Source organism: Ptiloglossa arizonensis, chromosome 12 (assembly GCF_051014685.1).
Source record: "Ptiloglossa arizonensis isolate GNS036 chromosome 12, iyPtiAriz1_principal, whole genome shotgun sequence".
NCBI classification, from domain to species: Eukaryota; Metazoa; Arthropoda; class Insecta; order Hymenoptera; family Colletidae; genus Ptiloglossa; species Ptiloglossa arizonensis.
This window is the reverse complement of record NC_135059.1, coordinates 14,130,366-14,155,185: the sequence shown is the minus strand read 5'-3', so window position 1 is coordinate 14,155,185 and position 24,820 is coordinate 14,130,366. Positions and strand designations below refer to the sequence as shown.

Here is a 24,820-nt window from a genome sequence, read left to right as displayed (position 1 = left end):
CAAATCTTCTTGTAGAGCGAAAGTAAGAATAAACGGTTAATTTGAAATTTAGATCTTATCTTATCGAGATATTTCCTTATATTAGAGGACGATACTTCTTTTTTTTTTTATATATATATCTTAAGCCACTAAAAGAAGTTTTCCTTGGGAATTAGAAAAATTCGAGAAAACTCGAGTGCATCGGTTCGGTTAACGATTCTCGGTTGCTTCTCGAGTGCAAAGGATCAAAGTCAAGTGAAAAGAAATCTGTCTCATCGTGTAGGGACTGCTTTACGCTAATGAAACGATTCGTCGAAGATTACCTCGGCCTCGTACCCCTCTCGTATATTGTACGTGAGATCGTGTTGTATATCGTGCGCGAATTCGTGCTGGTACTCGGGATACAGTCGAAGAACTTCGACCAGGCCCTGCATATGTATGCATTTCAAATCGCAATAGGTTAACGCTTTAACGTCGCTGTTCGATTTCACTATAATGTCCGTGGCTCCTGTACCACCTGTTCCACCGCCGTTACTGTTGTGCTGCAGGTGAACCTTTATGTCGCAGCCCACTAGATCACCTTTCCCTTTACACGAAGAGAAACGAGGAGACATGAATAATTTGGTCGTCCATTTTCGAACATTGTAGAATTAATGGGAGTCGATGGACGTAGTCCACTGTTGTACCTAGGATCGCAACGACCATGTTGTTCTGTACGACTTCCATGGAACCGTTGCATAAGTAATAGATGTACGAAAGCGCGTCCCCTTTGTGAATGAGATATTCGCCAGGTGCGCAAAAATTATTTCTAATGCGTAGTGAAAGCAGTTTGAGACAACCCTGAGAAGCGGCTTCGAATATCGGTAAATTCAAAATCTCGCGATGTAAATGCATCGAAACGTCTCCCCTGAGTTCCTCCGGAAATTGCTCAAGGGTCTAAAAGAATTAATAGGTTTCATCTCATTACGCCACAACATTAATCTCGCGTAATGACGATTATGTTACCAATACGCTTAACGTTATTACAACGCCGCGATACGATTACTCGCGTTATATTATATAGAGATAATAAGAGTGTATATAGCGGAGTTTACCTCGTGTATATCGATCCCGTGATTCAGGGACCACATTGTCTGAAAGTAGTCTTGCATTCGCTGTTTCAGTTCTTCGGGGATTTGGTGCAATACGAAAAAATCCTTGAGATCCCGCAATTTCGTTTGATACAGCGATCTTCTAGAGTAAATTCTTTGAATAATCGCCGTCACGTTACCGAACACCACAGCATGCATCAGAGCTGTAGCATATACGATACGTACAGTGTGGAAATATTCCCTACTGCGAATTTACGTTAACTTTATTCCGCACTAATTAACATCGTTCGCTTCTAGTACACGTATACGCAAATTCTTAGCGGGCAAACAAGCTTAGAGCAACCGACGGTTGATTATCGTACAATCAATCGATAATCCCCTCTAAATTAACGTGTACTATATTGATCGATGATGATTACTAACCGCCAATAAGCATCGCGCAAATGGAGAATAACTTTTCGGAGAAGGTGTTGGCCGAAACGTTGCCAAATCCTACCGACGTTAAGCTGCTACAAGTGAAATACAATGCTGTGATGTAACTTTCCGCGTGCGTTACATTTTGCACGGAAATCTTTAATCTATCCGCCAAGGTGTGAATCCAACCTGAAACATTACCTCGGTGAGAATTCGGACTCGTGGCGCGATGTGCGCGATTTCGATCGTCGATCGTCGATCTCCGATGTTACATCGAATACGAAAAATCGAGAATTTGTTATTCGATGTATCTTAAAATGTAACCCGATTTAAAACACGTAGTAATGCAAATCTCGGTCACAAGTGTGCCGACGTCGATAAAATCTATTCAGTCGCATCGGAGCAGAATGCACGAACGTGCACTTTTCAAGGTGGATAACAAATTCAGTCTTTATAGAGCTTGTAGAGAGGTCTGCGAAGCCGTAGACGAGGCCGTATTTACGTACGTGCTTAGATACAATCCACGTTGTATTCCGTCTTCGAGGTTTTCGGTACGATGTTATTAATTTACGCGAACGGATTAAACGGTAATGGTATTACAATTTGTGCGCCCGGCGGCGAAGATATGTAGTTAAATTACGCGATACGGTCTCCCTCTAAGAGAAAAGTTTACGGAATAACGCGAGTATACGTTCCAAATTGCCAGAGCCGCGCTTTCCACGTAGGATTCAAAGCTCTCCGAAGACGAGTTCTTTGAAACGAGGCACGGGAGACCGTTGCGTTGTGTATCTAAGCATGTACGTATTGCACAGGTTACGTTACACGTGACAAGCCCCAGAACGGCTACGAGGCTCGTTACTCGAAACATTTATTTATCCGTGCTTAAACAGTGGACAACGGGCGAAAAAAAAAAAGGGAAAGCTGTTCCCCGCGAGCCGATCGCAAATAGAAACATTCGACGAATTTAGATCTTATCCGTGTTTAAACGATCCATAGTAAATCTAAAGGAGAAAAGTTCCGCGAACCGACCGCGAATAAAAACGTTTGACAAATTTATATCTTACCTTGTATCTAAAACAGTGGACGGTGAATAATAAAAACTAACGTTTCGCGGACCGATCGCGAATAAGTAGAAACATTTGACGAATTCATATTTAGCAAAAGATCTTCCACTTACCGAGATCCCAATCGCTGTCGTTCTTTAGTCTTTCTTTCTCTGCGATAACGAACCAAACGCAGGCCATCCAATGCGCCAACAGGATAAAAAGGAGCATTAACATTGTCAAAATCACGGCGCTATATTGCGAATATCTATCCATCTTTTGAAGTAATCGCGCTAGCCTTAGCAATCTTGTTAACTTTACTAAATGTATGTTACCGTGTCCTGATTCCTATGGTAAAAACATGCTATTAATAACGTGGTGAGAGCGATTGAACTTTATTCGACGCGACACCGATCGCGATCTTCCATGAAACATTGTGCAATTGACGCGAGAAACGGCTATTTCTGTATCGGATGTGTCGCGTACGGAAATATCCGATTTAACGGGAATCGAAATAATTACGAATTTACACGTGTGCTGGGAACTTACGATTGGATGGATTGTACCATTCATCGTCGGGGGTATCTCGTTCGATGTGTCGAACCGTTGAAACGTATCCGCGTCTCATTGAGAAACGCGATCTAACGAATCGGTACCGTCTTTCGACGTAATAGTATATAGATCTTTGACAAACGAACTCTATTCACACCTCGCTTCTTGACGTCGTTTCGTAGAGACGGTATTCCGCGCACGTGTCCCCCTTACGTTTCTCGATGGTATCGAGATTTCTTTGATTAGTCGAAGAAACTGATTCGTAATCGAGGTACGAATTTGATAAAGTAACATCGAGCCACCTTGAAAACCTCGAGAATCGATTTGTCCGATGTGAGACAAACGATGCGATAGTTTATCGAAACGATGCGAGACTCGAAGCCACCGCACACGGTGGTTCACATTACGTGTACGTGAGTAAATCCCGCGCGTTGACAAAGTGATGGGTGATTTCCGGTTTTATTAACGAACACTCACCTCGCCGCTGTACACGTCGGATGCGTAAAGAAAATCAAAGGGCAACGCCGCGACTAGATCGACGAAAAACCAGCCCTTTACATAGTTCACGGCAATGCATTTGCTGTTGCTGACGACTTCGCCCTTTCTGTTTACGTACGTCGTTCTGAAGTTCAGTACGATATCTGTGGAGAAACGGAACGCGTTACAAGGATCGTACCCAATTGTGTTTTCAACGATTCTTGCATTCATTCGCGCATTGAAAATGGTGGCTGACCGACGAGCGGAAGAGACGAGCGGAAGCAAATAGAAACGTCGGAGTTGGGAAACACTCGGTCGGTCTCCGGCTCGGTCAAACAGACAAACCGCGCTCTTACAGTTGCGTGTCCTCGCGTTTCGAGTTTCGCGGCACGAGAATGGATCATCGCGTTAAGGAACTTTGCCCTTGCTGCGGCCAACTGCTTTCAATTCTGTTTGCGGGCCGGATTTCTATCTCCAAATTCACCTCGTCGCTCGTCGCGTTCACTTACGCACTCCACGCGACCGGAGAATAGCTACCTTTGCACGAAGTTTACGAACGATCGGAGAGTGCCCGAGACTCGAAACGAATTTAGTGGGACGATGCAAAGGGACATTTCATATCCCCCTCCGTGTACTACAACCGGATCTTTGACGGACCCAGGCCAGGCGGAGAGACGTTCGTCCCGCTCAATATTTTCTTCTTTCTTTCTTCTCCTTTCCTCTTGATCGAAACCCCGTTTAAGATTTATCCTTGCTTATTGCAATTATACACGATATTTTCTAGTTATCGTAAAATACGATTACACGCGTTGCGTTACATAATACATTATAATGCTACGTTACAGATTTAATTTACAATTTTTCGATAAACCATAGATATACGAGCAAGCTTTAACGTTTGGTCGAGCAATTATATTTCTAATTATATTTCTATACTCGATGGTAGAAACAGCTGCGTTTTCTCGGTTAAATCCTAAGTAGCTTTCCTCTCTGCGTATCGTATAAAATGACATTACCCTACCTACCAAGTAACATGGTTCGAAACTTGTATCGTGTTTTTTTACATTCACCGTTGTACCGTTGGTACAGCTTTTCTTGGAAATTGAGAGAAGCGCGATAAAATGATCGAGCCTTCGGTTCGAGATATTTGCGCGAGGTTCGAGTTACGGGGCGCGTTTGGATCCAGGCGTGTGCGGTCTCTCTCGCGGTTACCTAAATCGCTGGTATCGCAAGGTTTAACACTTTCATTGGACACAGTTGTTGAACGTGCGAGATGATAAAAAATAGCTAAAAGTAAAGAGACATGGAATATCAACAGTCTCGCCGTGCAACTCGTGCAGACTTGTTTTAATATTTCATCGTAGGTTGAAAAATATCCATGAATAAAGGGGTGCGCATCGGGGTTCGTTGAGAAGGTGGAACATTTCTTAACTCATTATGCCCGAAAGAGTTGAATATCACGTTCTCCGGATAGCGAATTAAATGTCGTGCGTTATTCGTAAAGAAACAACAGCCTCGTCGAACACCTTTGAAGAGTTCGTTCTCGATTGCAGGATCGATCGTTAATCGATATTCGACGCGACGAATCAACCGACCGAGTGTTTTCAGAGCGTGTTTTCCAGCATCTATCGTTCGCGAAGAACGATGATCGAGGAGTCCGATTTGCGAGGAAAGGCAGGCTAGAATTAATACGATCGAGGTTCGCGAGGGAATCCTTGTTCCCTCGTATCGATTCCCGCCCCGTGGAAATATAAATAAGCGTTTCACCGAAGGTAAAACAAATTTTGCCACGTGTACGTGTTTGGGGGAAAACTGCTTCGAGTGTAGCAGTTGCTCGAAGCCAACGAAGAGGTTCGTAACAAAGGAGGGAAGGAGTCGTTACTTTTGGACTTAACGAGTTCCTCGGATCACCAATAGGACGAAAGGAGGACCGTTCTTGCTCCTTCTGGGCCGAATTATTTTAAAAGCACACCAATCGATGTATCGAGAATTAGGCGGAAACGAGAATACGTGGAAAATTGTGGTACCCACCGATTATAAACAGGGCTTCGACGACCACGTCGCTGACCATCGTAGGCCTATCGGTATTAATGAAGCTCGCGTTAAAAGGGACGACAATCGCCACGTAAAACGTTGCGATGAGTATCAACCAATCCCAACAGGACTTAAAGCCACCGTAGTGGCTAAAAATGAATTGTGGCTTTTTTATTCCAGTCGTTTTATACTCCGGTAAGGGTGCTGCAGCGGAATGCAGAAGATTCTGGAACGATAAATACACTTTGAATGTTAAAAAACGGAGCGTATCTGAAATATCACGGTTATCGTCGATCTACATACGAATTCGATAATTCGCGACGCACAAAACGCGCGGAACGTTGAACAAAATGAACAAAAATCGACGCACAAATTGAAGGGCACTCCACTCACATTGTTCAGTTTAATTTTGGGCTTATTGTCGTGTCTGTAATGGCCCGATAGTTGATAAAGGACGGCGCGACTCCTTCTTCTGCCGTAATTAGCCGGCGGTGCCTCCGGATCGAGGCTACCATTCGCATCTGAAATGTAATTGTATCGTTGCCGTGCACACTTCTTGCTTTGAACACTTTCAAAAATTTCGAACATCACGGTCGTAGATTTCTCAACGCTTAACAATTAAAGCAAGTATCGGCGTTCCCGTTTCTTTCCTTCTTTGGAGAATGTGAACGCGACGAAAACACGGTCGAATCGAGTGCATTATTCGCGTAGCTTTTCTAGGTCCGATACTGTACGAAAGCAACACGTGCAACGGGGTGATGGCTAAATACATACTAGAAGGAAAGCAAACTATTCGTAACTACCAACGGCTCGCTTGATTTGTACTATTCGGTGTTTGCTTTGAAGAGTAGTGTTATATTCGGTTTCACGTGCAGCGCGTTGCACGTTGCGTGTTGCGTGTGGCGTGTTGCGTGATCGCGGTGCACAAAACACGAAACGTTGGAAGGAAGTAGATAGAATCTACGTAATGTAGATTCGGAACGTTTAATCCATATCGAACGTATGGGCCGCCGATGGATCCCGGATACTTTGGAATGCAATTCATCGGTCACGTCGATCGAGATGCATTACGGAGAGAATCGTTTCGTCGGACCGAGTTCGAGCGGAGCGAAGCATGGCCAGAACTCACCACTATCGTGCAACTTACGGTGCTGTAAATCCTTCTTGATCTCCTTGTGCGATGCCAGAAACAGAACGACGTCGCCCTTTTCGTTTTTGATCGGTACAATGTCGAGCAAGCAATGAAACGAGTCCCCTGGAAATCAACGTCGGCGGTTAAGAAATCTCGTTAAACGTAACCGCGGGAAAGTAATCGAATATTTTCTGAAGATTTCAAAACTGAACGATTTCGAACTCTTACTATAACGAATACGAACGGTCGTGCGTACTATACGAATACGATAGAACTTGACCGAAACGATTACCTTGATTGAACGTATGCTGTCGCAGTTGTGTTCTTCGTGCACGCGTTGCGCCGAATCTTACCGATCAATGTTATTAAATTACAGAACTTATCCCAATCGTATTCTATTCTATCCTATCTTTTAGCTTTTTCTTTTTCCTCCCTCGAGATTTCGACAAAAATTATTAAATTTCGAGTAGCGAGAAACAGCGATTAACTCGAGGGAGAATCGGATCGCTCAACGGTACGCTCGCACAACGAACACGGCCTAACTCGATGTTGCTACTGGAAAACGAATCAAAGACCGATGCGTTCCACTGTCGGTAATTGCCTACCTTCCACGAAACTCGTGGAGTTTCATCGAAATGTGATGTATCTTTTCAACTCGAGCGAGTTTCGAGAGAAAGGAGCTAACTTTCGAACGCGCGAAGCTTACCGGACTTTTTATAAAACACGACTTCCATCTTCAGTTCCGTCTTGCTCTCGAGGCTCTTGTCGATCATCCCTATCTCCTCTTCCTTCGTTTTCTGGCCGTGAAGAAATTTGCAAGCGCAACCCTTCTGCATGATTTGCGCTCGCGCGAATCCTGTCAGGTCGCAGAAACCGTCGGAGCAGTAAACGATCGGGTAGGTCGGCGGAACCTGCGCATTTCCCAGCACAAAGTTGCTGTCTGCCAACAAAAAACAAAGGAATGTCCTATTAAAGGGAAGAACGCGCGGTGGCACGCAGCGCCACGCCGCGCCACGCCGCGCCACGCCGCGCCACGCCGGTTGTTCAAAAATAACGACGGCTACGTGGGTCGGTTGTTGTTAAAACGCGTATAATGTGCCCTCGTTATTGCCTCGCTCGTTCCACCGGGAACTGCACGATTACACGTGTTTTGTTTCGCGGGTACCGATACCTGCCGCGAATTCTACTAATTAATTCCTTCCGCGTGGATCGGGTTTGCTTTCAATTATTCCACGTTGCAACAATTTCAACGTGGCGATCCAATCGAACAAACGGATCACGGTACAAAGAGGAACGACCGACATAGATCGGAAGCAGATCGGAGAACGCTGATTAAACTTTTAACCGCCGCCCCTTACCCTCTCGCCGCGCGTGAAACTGGACAATTGATTTCTATTCGTCATAAAGAGACATTGCCGCGAACTACGACGTGCCAAGCGTTATTAACCGTTTTTCCTCGTCGATAGATATTCGTCGATCAAACGGTTACGAATACCGTTGCTGAACGAACAACCGTTTCTTGGTGCGAGCATTTCTCGTATCACGTAACGGAAATCGAGCCAGGTAAACAAGAATTTTGATAATCACGCGCGTGAAACCACGCGGCGCAAGAGATCGATGCATGAACGGATCGCGTGGCACAGTTCATTGGTTGATAGCTTTGTCAACGTCTCTGACGTCACGCGTAATCTCACTCAGGGTAGCGTACGGTACTATTTTTAATTTTACGATCCCCCCTGAGATACACTTTCATCTTTTCTCGGCCTCGGACGATTCCACCTCCCTGCGTTTCCTGTTCTCGCGAAAAGGACTCGACGGTTCCGATTCTCGTCGATTGATCTCGGTACCTCGAAGATTTCGTCGAACGTAAACGTTCGCGCACGACCATCTTTGTTCTCGCGAATATCAGGATTTCCCTTAAAATAAATGCGCAACGAAAGTTTTCGTTTTCGGTGGATCGAGCACATCCGAACGACGCCGTGTAACCCTTTTGCCGTTAGTGGAATGTATCGTATAATACGGTGACTGGCGACGGAGATCACCCTTCCCGCAGCATGGAAAATAATGAGTTCGGCTACGAAGGGTTCGAAGATAAAAATACAATTTGCGGTTAACGTTTGAACGTTATTCGGCGTGTTCTACGTCGATTATTTTTCTATTTACGTTGCTCTGGTATCGCGCGCTATCAGCGGTTAAATCCGAATTGCGAAAATTGATCAAATTGTTTCCGTTCTTGGTGATGTTTCGTCGTAATATCGATCCAGATCAAGTCGATTGGCGTAAAAATAGTCGACGGGTCGCGCATTCGGTACTCTTGCAATCCGTCGAGTTTACAATTAGTCGCTCATTATTGAGAAATGATCTGGAAACGATGAAACGTTGATTTCAATTACGGACACGGTGTTGCCAAAAATCCAATAAATCCAACAAAATCCAATTGGAATTTCATTCTCGGCGCAGAGAAACGACGACCGATCGCAATGCTCGAATGATTTTAGATGAAACTCGTGAAAACGAGAACCGTGATAAATACATGCCTCGCTTTCTGTGTGTTTCTGGTTTTTCTTTTTATTTAGCACCTTTTCTCAATCCACGGTACCTCTTACGTTTCGCCTATTGGTGTAAATTTACACCGTTCCCGATAAACGCGTGAAATCATCGTTCGAATATCCGATCCCGTTATATACGTGGCCATACTAAATAGCGTCTATAGAGTCGCGGTCACGACAACGACAAGCGTTTACGATCATCGCATCAGCCGCTAAAAGCGGCGTAAACGCCACGGTTTCGGTCGGGTCCGAGCAAAGACTAATGGAGCCGATTGTGTCTGTGTACTGTACTATATCGCGAACGCGCAAATTCGTGCGCCGAACGGAAACTAGTAGCAGAAAATTCGGTTATCGACCAAGACGCGATTCAAGTTCTTTCGAATGTCAAAGTTCGAACGAAAAACAAACACCAGTCCTTTGAATGCAGGTGGATGCGCCGTGCATAAATACTTGTGTAAATAGTCTCGGGTTACAATCGTCTAAATGTATGCGTGGAAACTGGGTAATCCGATATACACGCGGAACATCGTAAATAAGTAAATGGTCTGGCAACGATAGGTGGTGTGGTCCGTGAACCGTGCATCTTAAACAAATACGGGTTTTACGATGGTGGAGCGATGCGATCCCTTGTAGAAAATTGTTTCTCCGCGTGGAGAAACAAACAAGAACGTAAAGGACGTACGCTTTGTTCTTTGCTCGATTAAAATTGCGTTCCGGTTCTTCGCTTCGAAGATACCCGAATTTTTTGTTCGACCGTTAACTTTTCGCACCCGGGGAGGTACACTTCTCGTGTTTACCTACTAGGTTGTTCGGTACGGTACTGGAACAACCTACCATTACACTAGTAGGTACTTTCACGGCGGCGCGAATATGCAATTGATATATTTCGGGGAAACGAAACGATTTAAAATAACACGAATATATTTCCTTTGGTGGAGCTCTGTGTAATCGAATCGGTCACGGTGTCGTTCGGAATGTGAGCAATTAAATAATTCACTTTACCTGTAAATCGCTCTTCCTTCGGTTTTCGGTTACCGCGTAAATCCGGAGTCAAAGTAATTCGATAAAATGCAACCGTGATTTAGTCGGCGCGCAATCAACGAATATTTTCGGAACTCGAACCGTTCTCACGGTGCGTCGGACGTGTCTACGTTTTCATGTTTTCCGACCGTTAATTGAAAAGCGATAACCACGTAACAAGTTCCTAGTCATATTTCCCAGCGAACCGCAAAATAATTAAGTGGATACAACTTATCGGTATGTTGTCGCAGCCATTGCGGTTAATGTGCCTGAATTTATGTCTCGCTGGATACGTTGAATAGTTATACGCATTCGAGATACGATTTCTCTGCTTTATACTCGTGCATTGCTCGGGCACCGAACAATCTCGTATTTTCAGATTGCCCTTTAAGATAAATGAATTTCATTTCCTTGGAATTTGCCTCGCGACTCCGAAAATTAACCGAGTATGTTCGAAAATGAGAGCGAGGTAAAGAAAACTTAACGGTTCGTTTAAGTCGATTTATCCGATCCGTTGCGTCTCGATTAAACATGTTCTCCATCTACCTTTGATCGTCTTCAGCGATGGTATCGTCTTCAGGTGCATTTGATAACATGCGCTTTGTTCGAGGCTCGAGACGATGGTGGTTAAAAAATTACGAATGAACAAAATTAAAATTGAACTTGTCACTGGGTCACATTTACTTCGATACAAGTGATTTCTGTTACATGCTTTTGACCTCGTTTCGACTACTTATCGATATTCAATATTTACATAGACACATAGATATTACTTACAGGGTAACGTTCTCTAGGCCCTCCAAAGAGTCTAACCCATACCTAACCTATAGCTTGTCGTCACTGCTTGGATCGCAATTCTTTGCAAATGCATGCGCAATGTCATTTCTAGCCTTTCGTATTCGGAGAAAACGTAACACGTGTAGAATTTTCTTTTTGTCGTTACTTTTGAACCACGATCGTTCCACGCCTTATGCAAAGGCGTTCTGTGTCACTCAGGACCCTCCCTTCTATAATATATATTCCAAGGTCAAGGTCATTGGAGTCGAGACTCCCTTTTCCAGATAATTAACTTTTTTCGATCGAAAACTTTTATCAAAGGTTCTACCATTTTCTCGATAACTGTACAGTTGCGTTTTTTTCTTTAACAATTGTAAAAATTTTCTATCGCCGAACACGATCGAAGGTACCTGTACGCCGAACAGGATCAAAATTCGCGTTTTAAATAAATATTCAATACCGAAGGGTTTGCTCGAATCGAGTTAAACCATGTACGTATTAAGGTTTGCGTACGAAATTCTTTGAATGCAAACAAAATGTGAACAGATAAAATTTAGTAGAGCGGAATAGAGTAAACCACTAAGAATTTGATTTTATTGTTACGTTTATCGTTATGTATAGAAGGATTAAGAAAACGTGATAGTTGGTTGAAGATACAGGTATATACGAACGTGTCGGAAATATTGTACGTTCGCGTGGTAATGAAAACCATGGTTTTGCGTTTAACGATGGCGATATCGTGGTCACTAGGGATTTAAAGTTGGTATTACCCATACATGTCGACCTTGCGCTTTTCATCACGTACCGTGGACCTCGATAAACTACCTGTAAATAAAGGGAGTGTTCGCGCAGCGCGCTTTGTCTCTTGTCTTGCTCGTAATCTTTCGTTTACGTGTAAGTTTTCCTTCGAAGGGAATTCCCTTGGCAATTAAATTGTGGCCAAAATCGTGTCCAAAAGATCTGCGTATGTGCATTAACACGTTACCACCTATCGTTTGAACAATTTCGGAGGCACGTTGCTTTCTATCTATAAAGTAAAATAAAATCCTACCTGGCGTTGGTCTACAATATTCATCAATCGTGTAAAGATGTTATATTATTCAGAAATCTGATTATCATATGTATATATATATGATTTGATCGTAATTGTAGTGGTTATCTCCGTGTTATTGTATTTAAAGCAACATAAATGTACACGAGTATGCCAATATCCGTCAAGTGGTTATACAGAGTGTCTCACCTGATATTACCATTTTGATTTACATCACTTTTACTACCCGTAATGAAAAATTTTTCGCATAAAAGTTGAATGATTTCAGGGGGAGCATATTCCGATGTTATTAACTTCTTTTTATAGGTGGAGATGCGAAGGATTTGCGGAGGTCAACTATTGCTTTTTTTAACGAATTCATACATTTATTAATACATTGGTCGATTCGACGCGACATTGTCTTAGAAAAGGAAAAAAAAAGAAAAGGATTAATCTGTATGCGTGTCGAAGAATCATTAATTTATAAAATACATTAATTTGAATATTGCTTAGAAACCGCGTCGCTCTTTTACCGCTAGTAATTTTTTTGTTCTTTTTTTTTTTTTTGCGGAAAAGTATCGTTCAATACGGACGATCATTTGCAACGCGAAATTTTCGAAATCGATAATGATTGTCTTACACGGTGTAATTTTACCACGTTTTGTGACGATACGTTCCGTCGTATCGATCAGCCATTGGCTGCGCGATACTTGGGTTAATATTTTCTTACACAGAATGTCGAGCCGTGTCGTAATGTAATGATACATTAAAAAACCCATGAATTCGTTTAAAAGAAAAAGAAAGTTGACGGATCGTTTACATCTCTACGTAGAGAAAGAATGAATAAAACGCATCGGAATATGCCCCCCCCCCCCCCCCCCCCACCGAGAAACTGTTTGGCCTTCGTTACGACATCCTGTATACACCTTCTCGCTTGTCTTGTTTAATAAATGTCTCCTCTTATAATTTTACCGCAAGAAAATTGTACACAAGTATAGCTAGTTGCGATATATTTTCGCGACTTTTTATCGCGAACGATAATCTTGTAACGAGTAGAAAATTCGGTCATTTGTATTCAATGCGAAAACTTCGTTCGAAATTGATCGAATCGAAGCTAAGAAAAATTCTTTGTCCGTGAATTTCGAGCGCAGAAATTCAGTTGATTTTGTTTCAAGGGAGTGTCGTCTTTTAGAAAATTTCGAAGCCGCTGACTTAGCCGACGAATCCGGTATAATTCCTACAGTACGTTGATCACAGGAAATACAGTAAAGTGGCTTAATCGAACTTGAAATTATCGTACGGATTGGATAAAGGAGAGAAAACTTTAAGGAGCGAATTGTATTATTCAATCTGTTGTCGGTACACTTGGGAGTTCCAATGTACAAAGGGGTAGTATTATATACGTATACACGCACTCGTATTATCCGCGTAAAGAAATCGAATCATTCGATGGAACGAACACGTTTAATCAGTTTCTATCGGTGATTCGAGTACTCGAGTAATCTTGATTTTTATTCATCCCGAGAAATGTTTCTCGACGCGACGGAGGGACTTTTCGTAAAATTAATTGGATTTTCAAGTTCTTTAATCCTTTTGTTTTACACATTGTCGTGGACGTAATATTCTTGAAAGGATCGCGAGTGCCCGCAGAGGTTGACCTCCATTGGCCAGGGGATTCGTCGTTTCTTTGAACGCCCGCAACCGAAAATAAATATTCTCGTTCCGCGAAGAAACTTTCCTCCCGCCCCCGAGCGCTTAACGAAAACCTTCGTGTTACGTTTCTCTTTCTTCCGGAGGCAAGTTTCTATTCCTGATACCTACTCGGACGTCAGCGATCCTGTGAATATAGTACGCTGTTGTCGGTAGTAGTTGGAGATAGGTACGTTTAATGTTCTTGCTACGTAATCGGATTTTCGCGACGGAATTCTTTGCGCGATAACCGTTGCAACGAGCAGGTACGGCTCTTCGTATTCAGAATCGTCGTTCTTCGAACGTAATTTAAAGAGGAAGGCCGAGAGACTCATTACCAGCGGAACTTTATCACCCATGATTGAGGTCGGTGACGATTATAACTTAGCAATTTCCAGCGAGGTCGGACTGTACCGTTTCTCCTAATCAGATTTCTACAAAATTTCGAGTACGTGGAACGACGAGGCGAACGGTGGATTCCCGTTCCGAGCTTTAAATTGGTTCATTTCAGAAAACTCCCTGAAAGTAGGTATATATAGCATGTATGTACGTGGTTTCCCTCCGTTGGCCGGAAACACAAAAGCCCAATATTCTTGCACACTGATCGTTGCCAGGATGGCACAAAGAATGGGGCCACTTATCGACTACCCGCCATCTTTTCCAATACCTGTTTTATACGACTCGTCTAAGAATGGCAATTGAATAGAAATCGAATACATTCACCTGAAAATATGGTAAAGTAATTTCCTTCCACGTTCATCTTATAACTTTAACCGCGTCTCGAGCGTCTCGTTTAGCGATACAATCCGAAAAGTGCAGCAGCACTTCCTTGTTTCGCTTTTGAAATGTTTGGACGCGGTTACGAAAATATATATTTAAATATATATATGCTCTACAGTTTTTAGTGCTTTAAATATTTTACAGGTGATTATTTTAGGTGGTAAGTAAGCGGATTTCGCTCGATTATCCGGAGAATTAACTAGGAGGCGGACGTTAAATGTTGCAGTCGAGGGACGTATCGTATTACGGTCAAGATCTAAAAGATCCGAACAACGGATATATGAATTATTACGTTTTTTTCGAATCGAACGTCTTGAAAATATGATCGACGTATGTATTTCGTAGCTATACTACAAGTTCGTAGAACTTTATTCTCAATAAATCTCCCGTTTCCTTCGCCATCGATATATTATATATATATATATATCTGTTCTTTGTAAAAAGTATCTCAAAGGAAGTTGATTTCGATTGTGCATCTGGTCCATACGTTGGACACGGTGTACCAAGGATCGGTACAATTATCCAGCTTGCAACTGCACCGATACTACGATCGGAAACTACCGTACCGATTGACTTGCGCTGTTGTGTACTGCGTACCAAGTATAGGAAGTATCTCGGTATCGTCTGCACCTAGATTACCTCGATATCTGCGATACTCTCGTTTTCACGGTTCGTGAAAGTTGCAAAATTGATGCTGGAAATTGAATTTTGACACATTGAAAGGTATCGTTGTACTACGTTATTTATACAGATTTCGACGATAGCCACGTTTCGTATAAATTAAAAGAAAGAAACTTTAACCGATTAATTCGGACAATTGAATGGTCACGAGTATATATACGTAGGTTCGTTCGTGTTCGATAAATTTCGTTTCGTTTAATTTTCACGGACCGTCTCGATCGGAAACGTCCCTTTAAATATTTTCCATACGTTTTTTGTTATCGACGCGCGAACATACTATAGAAGCGAGAGAAGTTGGAATTGCGTTTGAAAAAGTTGCCTGAAATAAAATAAGGTTCCTGTTGGCTCATTGGTGTCCGATATCTTCTCTTTTACCCTGCAAGTTCGGTTCTCCCTCTGCTTGAGAATGCCTTCCATGGACCGGAATACGAAGAGATTAAGTCCAGTGGTATCGAGCTCACTGCCCGAGGGAACCCATAGGACTTTCCTCCACGCCATTGACTAACTTGGTAATTCCCTTTCGAAAAAGTTCGTCCCTCGTTCGAGCGATTTAAAATCACCGTGAATGGGTTTCCATTCGTTGAACGTACCGTGGTTTTCGTCCAAAGGATCGAACACCATTTTCTTGGCCGTTCGCAAAAAAGTTGCACATTTTCGAGAAGCAACGACTCGTGATTGCCATTTAGTAGTTTCGTTCGCTCGACAATGCAGCGTCGAGTCGTTCTCGTAAGCGACAAAACGATTTATTTCTGTTGGAATCGGTTACACGCCGCGAACACGTATTTCCATTGCGCTCGAAAGAACGGAGAAATCGACTTTAAATCGATAAACGTGTGCATCCTTCCCGGGAAGGAACTGCGTCATTATCTTTCGTCACAATGTCGATTGTTACGATAAGATATCGCACGTCATCGATATTGTACAATGATTAGGTCGCGGTATATCGATCGATATCTACCACAATTCTCGACAGGTTCGATGCATTTCTTTTTTCCGCGTTGCGTCGTAAATGTTTGGTAAAAAGATTTGGTAAGCTAATATTCGTACGAAATTTTCCGTTTCGCACCACATCGACATCGTGATTGCCACGATCTCTACTTCCTCACCGTCCAAGTTCTCTTACTTTCCGTACTTTGACCGCTCGAACGGTTCACCAGTTATCCAAAGGGGGATTTTTCGGAGCTATCTTTTTATCTCGTTGGTACTGTGCGATCGATATCAATTCCCACGGGTGGCAAGAAAATCAGCATCTAATTGACCAAAAACTCTGAAAACTCTGACGAAATGTTTGTTTACGTGTCGGTTGTAACCACTTGTACACTTTCGGGTATAAATCGCGTATACAAGGAGTACCGAAAATTCTGTTACAATTGTCAAGCAGGAGGTGATTTTGCGCGCAAAAATAAGTCGAAAAGGAAGAACAAAATTTCTTGTTGCGAAGCTTCGTTTTCGGGAGAAGCGACCATGAAATTTTATCGGGTACGCGTATACTTGATAGTTATCCAACAGTATACGTATGTATATTCGAGAGATAACTAGTAGTGATACATGTATATTTGAGAAACAACAAAAGTTGCCCGAGCTAGTCTAGTAACTGGTTCATCAAAATTTGTAAACAATGTAACAACACCTAACAACGTCGTTGACAATAAGTACTAGTACGGTATTCGTGAAACTACCGAAATGCCACTTTACAAACTTCGTTGTCGATTTTTTCGAAAACAAAGCCTCGAACGAAAAAAACTTTATTCCTTCTCTTTGACTAATTTTTGCACATGGAACGACAATTTCCGTTCGGTTGTATCACAATTATCGGTAGGCTCTCGTATTCGCGCGATAATCTAGGTTGTTTCGTTACGCGAAGATCGATCCGTGTTACGATTTATACTCTAATTCAAATTTAACCTTTACGCGACGTCACCTATCCATCGTATACGTAATTTTGAACGGAATTTCTGAACAAGCCACGCGTTTATCCACTCGGCGAGGTTTACGTCGTTTACCATCATCGCGTAAACCTACGATGCAATTAGTTTTACGTTTGTGGAAAATCGTTTGCGATTGCAGCGCAGAAGTTGTGCCCGGTTTCGTGTTTCAGCTCGAGAGAAGCCTTTTAAAATTGAAAGCGTTCGTTGAGGACGAAGAAGAAGAAGAAGAAGAAGAAGGAGAAGGAAAAGGTGGGATAACGCGGTTAGAGTTATTAACACGAGATCGGTCTTCTTGCAACGAGAATGACACAGTCGGAACAACGGAACGAAACCAAGAGCAAACGTTACTCTCGTCGTTAGGGTATTTATTCGCGATATGTAGCTTCGAGGCAACCCTCAAATTGGCGTTAAATATACGTGTAAACGTCGCGACAAGTATAACGATTCCGAGTACACGAAGCGAGACGAGATCTGGCGTTCAACTGAAAGTTTCAAACTGTCGGTTACGGTGTTACCGTGATGTATCCACGGCTAGACGAGTTCCAGAAGAAATATTTAAAGGCGGCAAGAGTGTACCGTACACCGTGCGTTTTTCGATTTCTTGGCTGACGTTTGCTTGATCGTCACTACTCGAGGGAAACAGATTACCGTACACTAACGGTATACGTTAACTGCGTCGGAAATTCGATCGTTTGATCCTCCACGGTGAATTCGTAAAAAGGTTTCTGGTTTCTTTTTCGAGGGGGTGGGCGTGGGTGTGGGTGTGGGTGGCTTTTTTATTTTTTCACGAGATAGCTATCCGGAGGCAGTCGTAGATAAATCAGACGTTTCTTGACAAAAGCATCTTCTTTGCGGATCTCTTTAGCCATCCTCGTGAAATTGCTCGATCTTTCCAGCATCGTGTGTCGCGATAATTATCGATTTCATTCGAGTAAAATGGAACCGAACAAACGACGAAAGACAACCGCGAAGAATAAATAGGTCGTTCGGTGCGCGCAAAGAGTTTTCTTGACCTCTCTAACTATCCTCTTGGTTGCCACTCAACGTTCACTGTTACCAACCCTGGCCCTCTCTCAGTGGGCTATTTTATTTCGCGAAACGAAGCACCTTCGTACCGAGCGCAAGTTCCCTGCAACTTTGTTGTAAACTACGTTTTTAAATTGCACGGACTCGTGAAGATTACTCGAAGCTACGAGAACGACCGGGATTTCTAAAGAGACGTAACGACGAGATGTACGCAATTAGGCGGTCGACACGTTTCGTGTATTTCGTTGTTACCGAGCTTTACTTAATTGCTTACTTACTTGCAATTAAATCGTCGGAGCGCGAACGTAAACGCGCGTAGGCTACACCCAAGCCGCGAAACACCAAAGCCCGTGCCACGTTCCCGTCCCCGGTAACGAGAAAACACCATAAATCTCTGATTACTCGACTTAATAGACACACGAGTGGGAAATTAATCACGCATCGCGATACGATCCGTTACATTGTTCGGCGAAATTCTTCGCGAACTGTACAAACGTGTATACACTCGAGCCTCTGCATGGTTCTATTTATCGTTCCAGATAATGTTCACCGAGCGATATGTATCTACCCTCTGTCGTTTGTTAGAATTACGCGCAATCCTTGTTCATAATAAGGGAAACGCTGCGCGAATACATTTAGACGCATCGTTGAAGGAGAACAATTACCGAAGAGCGCTCTGATCGATCGTTAAGAAGAAATTAATGATATTGAATCAAGCCCGTGAAACAAGAGTCATTTATCTGTGTTTCGTCGACGCGGCCACCCTGTAAATGATAACCGTTTAGGGGATTCGAGCGGTTTATACGAATAAACGAGGGCCAAACGGACATCGTGGAAATGGAAGTGCAAGTAGTAGCGTCGAATTTCAACAGCGACCGCGAATTCACGCGTTTCAATCGTCCGAGTGTTTCGTTTCTTATCGATATATTACAGTAAGATCGATGTTAACGAATATTATTAATAGAGACAAACATTGGTAATATCTTTTATCACTTTCGTTGATAAATTCTACGTTTATCAACTCGTGTTACGAGAAAACTTGCAACGAATCGATTTGTTCTCGACAAGAGATTTCACGCCTGATATAATAGGTGTCTCGAAAATCAAGACTACAAATTTCAATATTCATTTATGCACAAGTTGCTAGTAAATAGGACGTAAATAGGACGTAAATAGGACGTAAATAAGAGGTAAATAGGACGCAAATGCGACGTGAATGCGACGTAAAATATCTAAAATGACGTAAAATTATCGAAAATACTCCCCTACCTGCTTCCGAACGGATATCGTGATGGAACGAACCACGATCGCATCGCGAGTATGCGTGCAGTTAGAATAAGGTCGATTTTCACGGCGCCGATGTTAGATTAATATTCTATTCTTCGTCTGGGGTCGACGGACTCCATTATAAAACTAGAGGTCGTATTACCGGGAATTCGTATGCGCCAACGAAGAGGGTTGTGCATCCCCTCAGGTTCGGTATTGAAATACGATGTCGCGGGGAAGTTTTTTGCTTTATTTCAAGTTGTATCAAAGTTCCTCGCGCGTGTAACGGGTGGGTTCTCGTTCACCGGGAGAAAGAATTTAAAAAAAATTCACAACCAATCCGTAGACGATGGTCGCGACCAAGTAAAATTGAACGAAAGCTTTCTTCGAGGAAGCGTTTCGTATACTCGAGTATTCGAAACTCGAAATCCGAACTCGAGATTTGGATATCGATCGGTCGCGAATTGTACGATACGCGAAACGCGATTGCACGTGGACAACCGATTCGTACGTACCGAGCCACCGAATTTGTTATTCTCGGATAAATAGCAAACGCTCGCGGTTGTCCGGGGAGATGAAAAAATTCTATGCAAGCTTATCGGGGCCATCGGTTCCGTGAACTTACTAGTATACCACGCGCACCTACCAGTTCGCGGTGTCTGCGCGAGCTTCGAAATCGATAAAAAAAAGAAAAAAGGAACCCGCAGATAGACGTGTAGAACACTGTTAAAACGAATATTCCAATTGGTCCTCCATGAGTCTTGGTCAGCAAAGACAAACGAGTGTTTGAACAGTCGTCAACCGTCCTTTACCCCAGTTGGCGATGCGCCAAACACGCTCGGAGAAAGAAAGAGAGTGCCAAAAATATCCTTGGATAGGTACTTCGGGCGTCGTTAACGAGCAATTATTTCCCTTTTCTCCCGCCAAAAATTGGAGCGTTCACAATGGAAAGGTCGCGAACTTGCATCCAACACAGGTACGCTTTTTCACCGACGTTCGCGTAATGGAAGCAGGTAAATCGATACCGGGCGTGAAAAATTGACTCGGGGTTAAGAGTTAATTATGCATTCGTGTAATTGCTCTGTTTTCTTGTTACGTGGCACTGCGGGGCGTTTCGATGCACGATCCACGTTGCACGTAGATTTTCGATTACTCGACACGGGAAGAGTGTACCGATATTTGTGGTTTTACGTGGAACGATCACGGAACTCGACGATAAATCGCTCGAGTGTTCGACGGAACACCAAGCTCGAGCGTAATAGCATAATTCTAGGGTCGTCGTATTCTCTCGAAACGATGAGACATCGTACTGTAACGACGCGATCGCCTTGAGAATGTGGTGAACAAGCAAGTGCTCGATCACTGCTCCGAGTTACTTCGACTAATGCAAACACGGTTTTGCATGCGATAAAGCGAGATCGAGTTCGAAGGTGCTGTTGGATAACGTGAACGGTTTAACAGGAAATCGTGCCAGGCGTATCGGTAATTGCCGGTACGTTTCCTTGGTTAGTTTCGCGCGCGTAGAAGGGGCCGAAAGGTGGTTACGGAATGGAAAAAAAAGCAATTGAACGTTACTGTCGTGACGCGTATATTAGAATTAAATAGCACTTTAATCGTCTTAATACCGCGGGCCAGGTGTCATCGCGAAGATTAATTCTTACGCGGACGATAATCCGAAGCGTTGCGCAACCGTCGACGTTGCACGAAACGGAGCATTTCCTGTGTTACACAAGACAGGTGTTAACGAGACGAAATTCAGTACGGCTTGATGCATATAATAAATTAGCTCGTTAAAAGTAAATACCCTCGGTTTAAATCCCCGCGACTAAATCGAAATGTACTGCCAGAGATTGTAGTTAGATCGCGACAGGAATGCAATTTTGTCAGCGTCTCGAAAGAGAGGAGGGGGTGAGTGGAACGGGGGTGAGAAAAAATGCGATTCCATTACTTTCCAAGGACGTAACTTTCCTGTAATTCTCTTACGACCGCGATAGCGACGATCCGTAGCCTCTTTCTCGTAATTAGTTTTCCTTAGTTTGTAGGCCCGAAGTTTATATTGGTAACTGTGGATTCTTAAGTTTTCTGTCCTATCGCTTAATTCCTACACGAGAGATAGGGGGTCCCCGAGGGAGTCTAAACGGATAAGGCTGAACGCAAAGCTCGGGCCTCTACCGAAAAAAGGAAAAAAGAAATTATTATCTCGGCCGGTGTCGTCGATCGAATAGGACGACGCAGGTTGAATTCAATATCCTACTGGTAGCCTCGGTTCGTTAAACGTTTTACGTTTCCCGAAAATGTTTACAGTTCGTATGCAGTTGTTCGCGCCTTCGCCATTTTCCTTTTCTCGAAACGAAGCGAAAAAGAAAATTAAAAAAAGAAAAATCATAAAAATAAAAACATCCAGGGGAAAAAAGAAAATGGGATCACGTTAAAGCGTTGGCGACAGTTTAGATTACTTTCTTTCCCCCGTACCGTTAGCCCCGAAACTACGTCTCCACTGTAAAGGGAAAGGTTGAAGATAACCGAGTCGGTGTCCCGAGGGAAGGTAAGCTAGCCGGGCGTTATTATTAGCGAAAAGATGAACTCGTTTCATCGTTTTCTCCGGTGTGTCGCGCGAAACAGCATTCACACGGTGCACAGTTATCCGACATACGTAATTATATCGGCTGGTGTATTCGAGCGGCGGCGGCGGCGGTGTCGATCGGTTCCTGAGACAATTCGGTTTCGCGGGATGTTAACATTTCGACCCGTAATATTGGTGTACGAATTAGCGAGGTAACGTCAACGCGCCGCGGCAAGTATCGAGAGACGCTTCTGTATTAATTTGCAGCTTGATCGAGCGATTGGTAAACACCGACATGTACGACCCTCTGAATCGTATTAGACATTGTGTCGCGGATAGCGCGAACGTCCAATCTAACCGTTACGTCTGCGAAATATCGCACCAATTGGCTTACCCAGGGTCTCGAAATTTCGAAATATCAAAATTTTGAAACGACAAACGTTTCGGTTTAAATCGACGCACCGCACCGAATCGGGTAAACGTGGACGAACGAACGAACGAACGAACGAACGAACGAACGATCGATCGATCGATGGTTTTCTTTCGCAAACTATGGGATCTGTCTTGGACTCTTTTACATCGACAAATCGTCTAATTTTGGCTCGACGACGCGCAAACGAGGGTTGGGTCTCGGTCGATTTTATTGGGATCGAGGCTAATCGAAAAACGCGGGTACTACGATACGTTCCTCGACACTCCTGGAAAGTTTACGGGGATGGCTTTGGCACTTCCATGGCGCGATCGGAATTTTATTGGTTATACTCTGTTTTATTTATGCACAATGCGATTCGACCGTTGCGATCGGTTCACTTTTGAATTCTCCCTGAGAATTAATTGCTCACGCTTCGTAGAATGAGTGGAACGAATTAATCGGCCATCGAGTCGCGTTTCCGACCCTCTTTCTACGTTACCGCGTTCCCGCGTATGCGTTCTACTATATAATACGGAACATACTCGAAGCACTCGAAAGAAAAAGCCTGTTGATTACCATACGTGTACTCGTGTACCGTACCGGATATATAAATTATTCGGACGAACGGTTTCGTCGTCTACATTTTTGTTCATCGCGATAACGTGTACGTGTATTCTCACGCGAATTCGTTAAATTTGTAACGGTAATTAATTCCTGTCGTTTATTTATCGTTCCTTCCTCTGTATGGCATTTTATCGATTTGGCGACAACCGTACGACATATCGAAATATCGCAACGCGTAAGCGAACGAGTTTAATCGTTTGTATTCGTATTACATTTATCGTACTCGGTAACGATCGTAGTTTGATTTTCTGCTCACCGTGTAATTTTTATTTATCATTTCGAAAGGGTATTTGCCCGCGGAACGGTAATAATAGTAGTAGTAGTAATAGTAATAATAATAATAATAATAATAATAATAATAATAATAATAATCTTCAAAGGTAACGCACACCGATAAAGCCCCGCAAGTGCGTTTTACGGCACGCGCGTTGCACACGCGGAGGTACGAACGAACGGATAAAGGGAAAAAAGGGAAAAATTAACGAAATGATTTTCTTCGATATACTCACGGGTTCCATCGAAACGAGTGGCGATAGTATCGAGGAAAGTATTTTGTGGGGCGAGGAGGCCCTTCCTGACCGGCATTGGGGCCGCCCCGCCGCGCTGTCAGGCGCTGAAATCTGTAAAATGCGAAGAAATTTTCATTGAAAAGGAATACATGCAAAATCCTTGCATTAAGTATGCATTCGATACAGATTTCTTTACGTAAGAGTACACCGCGTAACATATATAGATATATAGTATGAACGTAACGGAAACGCTTCGATCGCGTTTGTTATTCGGTGGTGCATAAAGCGTGCTGTAAATCTGGAAATTTATGCACGAGAAAAAGGTCCAAGTCTTCGATAGGTAGGTCAGTGGTCCAATGAAAATAAAGGATTGCGTGCGGTACAGGAGTTGCGGTGATAGATGATTGCAGCACTAAGCAACTATTTTTAGCCGAGAGTTTTAATTTAACGCGCTCGTAAAACGACCAAAGTCTTCGATCGAGTGTATTCTGTTTTTGTAAATTTCTCGCGTTTCGTATAACTTTTCGAGCAGGAAGGGAAATACATTTGCACAAACAAAAGTCTCGTTCACGAGCCTGGTGGTCGACGATATTCATAGCTTTTCATTATTGGACAGTTCTATTGTTACTCGCGTTGTTCAATGGTATTCTTGATTTCTGGAATTAATCCAACCAAAGTTATACTTTGCCTTCGTTCCGGGTATCCTTGGATACACGCGTTGTTGCCATTGTTGTATCTTGTTATTATTACGTTGTATATACATTATAATTTTACACGCTTCGATAGCAACATTGTCGATACTGACAACGATTGCGAACCGTGATTATTTATTTATAGTAAATTCCTGTCATCCGTTACGCGATGCGTTACGTGTTGTTACATCACGAAAATAAGATATCGTCTCCGAGTTGGAACTAATTCAACGTGTTCAGCTGGAATTTCGTTGCGAGACGAATAAAAAGTTCAACTATTTTTGGAAACAAAGAATAGTATCCAACGGGTTCGACCGGAAAAATATATAGAACGAGGTTGAACGTTAATAATAAGCCATCGGTTTATAAATAGGAAATATTGTCGTTTATAAACCGATGAAACGTTGTCCGTATTCGAAAACAAAATGATCTCCCCCCGAGTGCATGGAGATATTAAAAAGCTTCAAGCGCTGAAACTGAACACGGTAGGGGAACAACTATTGAACGTTCGAGTCTGTTTTTGAGTCGTGTACCGTTGTTGCTCGCGGTGAA

The 24,820-nt window shown here is 43.1% G+C and overlaps 1 protein-coding gene across 2 annotated transcripts in view; it reads right to left on the bottom strand.

Moving 5' to 3' along the window:
- Elk (Eag-like K[+] channel) overlaps positions 1-24,820 on the bottom strand; it is a 29,599-nt gene that overhangs the window by 3,556 nt on the left and 1,223 nt on the right. Inside the window, exons 2-12 of one of the 2 annotated variants that reach the window (XM_076324318.1) lie at positions 23,577-23,687; positions 7,429-7,662; positions 6,720-6,845; positions 5,984-6,111; positions 5,588-5,816; positions 3,557-3,720; positions 2,662-2,875; positions 1,494-1,673; positions 1,074-1,273; positions 666-915; positions 303-565 (exon numbers count right to left, since the gene is read on the bottom strand). In XM_076324318.1, coding sequence (XP_076180433.1) covers positions 303-565; positions 666-915; positions 1,074-1,273; positions 1,494-1,673; positions 2,662-2,875; positions 3,557-3,720; positions 5,588-5,816; positions 5,984-6,111; positions 6,720-6,845; positions 7,429-7,662; positions 23,577-23,652 — 2,064 coding nt within the window. In that variant the 5' untranslated portion in view covers positions 23,653-23,687. The remainder of the gene's footprint in view (positions 1-302; positions 566-665; positions 916-1,073; positions 1,274-1,493; positions 1,674-2,661; positions 2,876-3,556; positions 3,721-5,587; positions 5,817-5,983; positions 6,112-6,719; positions 6,846-7,428; positions 7,663-23,576; positions 23,688-24,820) is intronic. The other variant, XM_076324319.1, reaches the window with a different exon arrangement.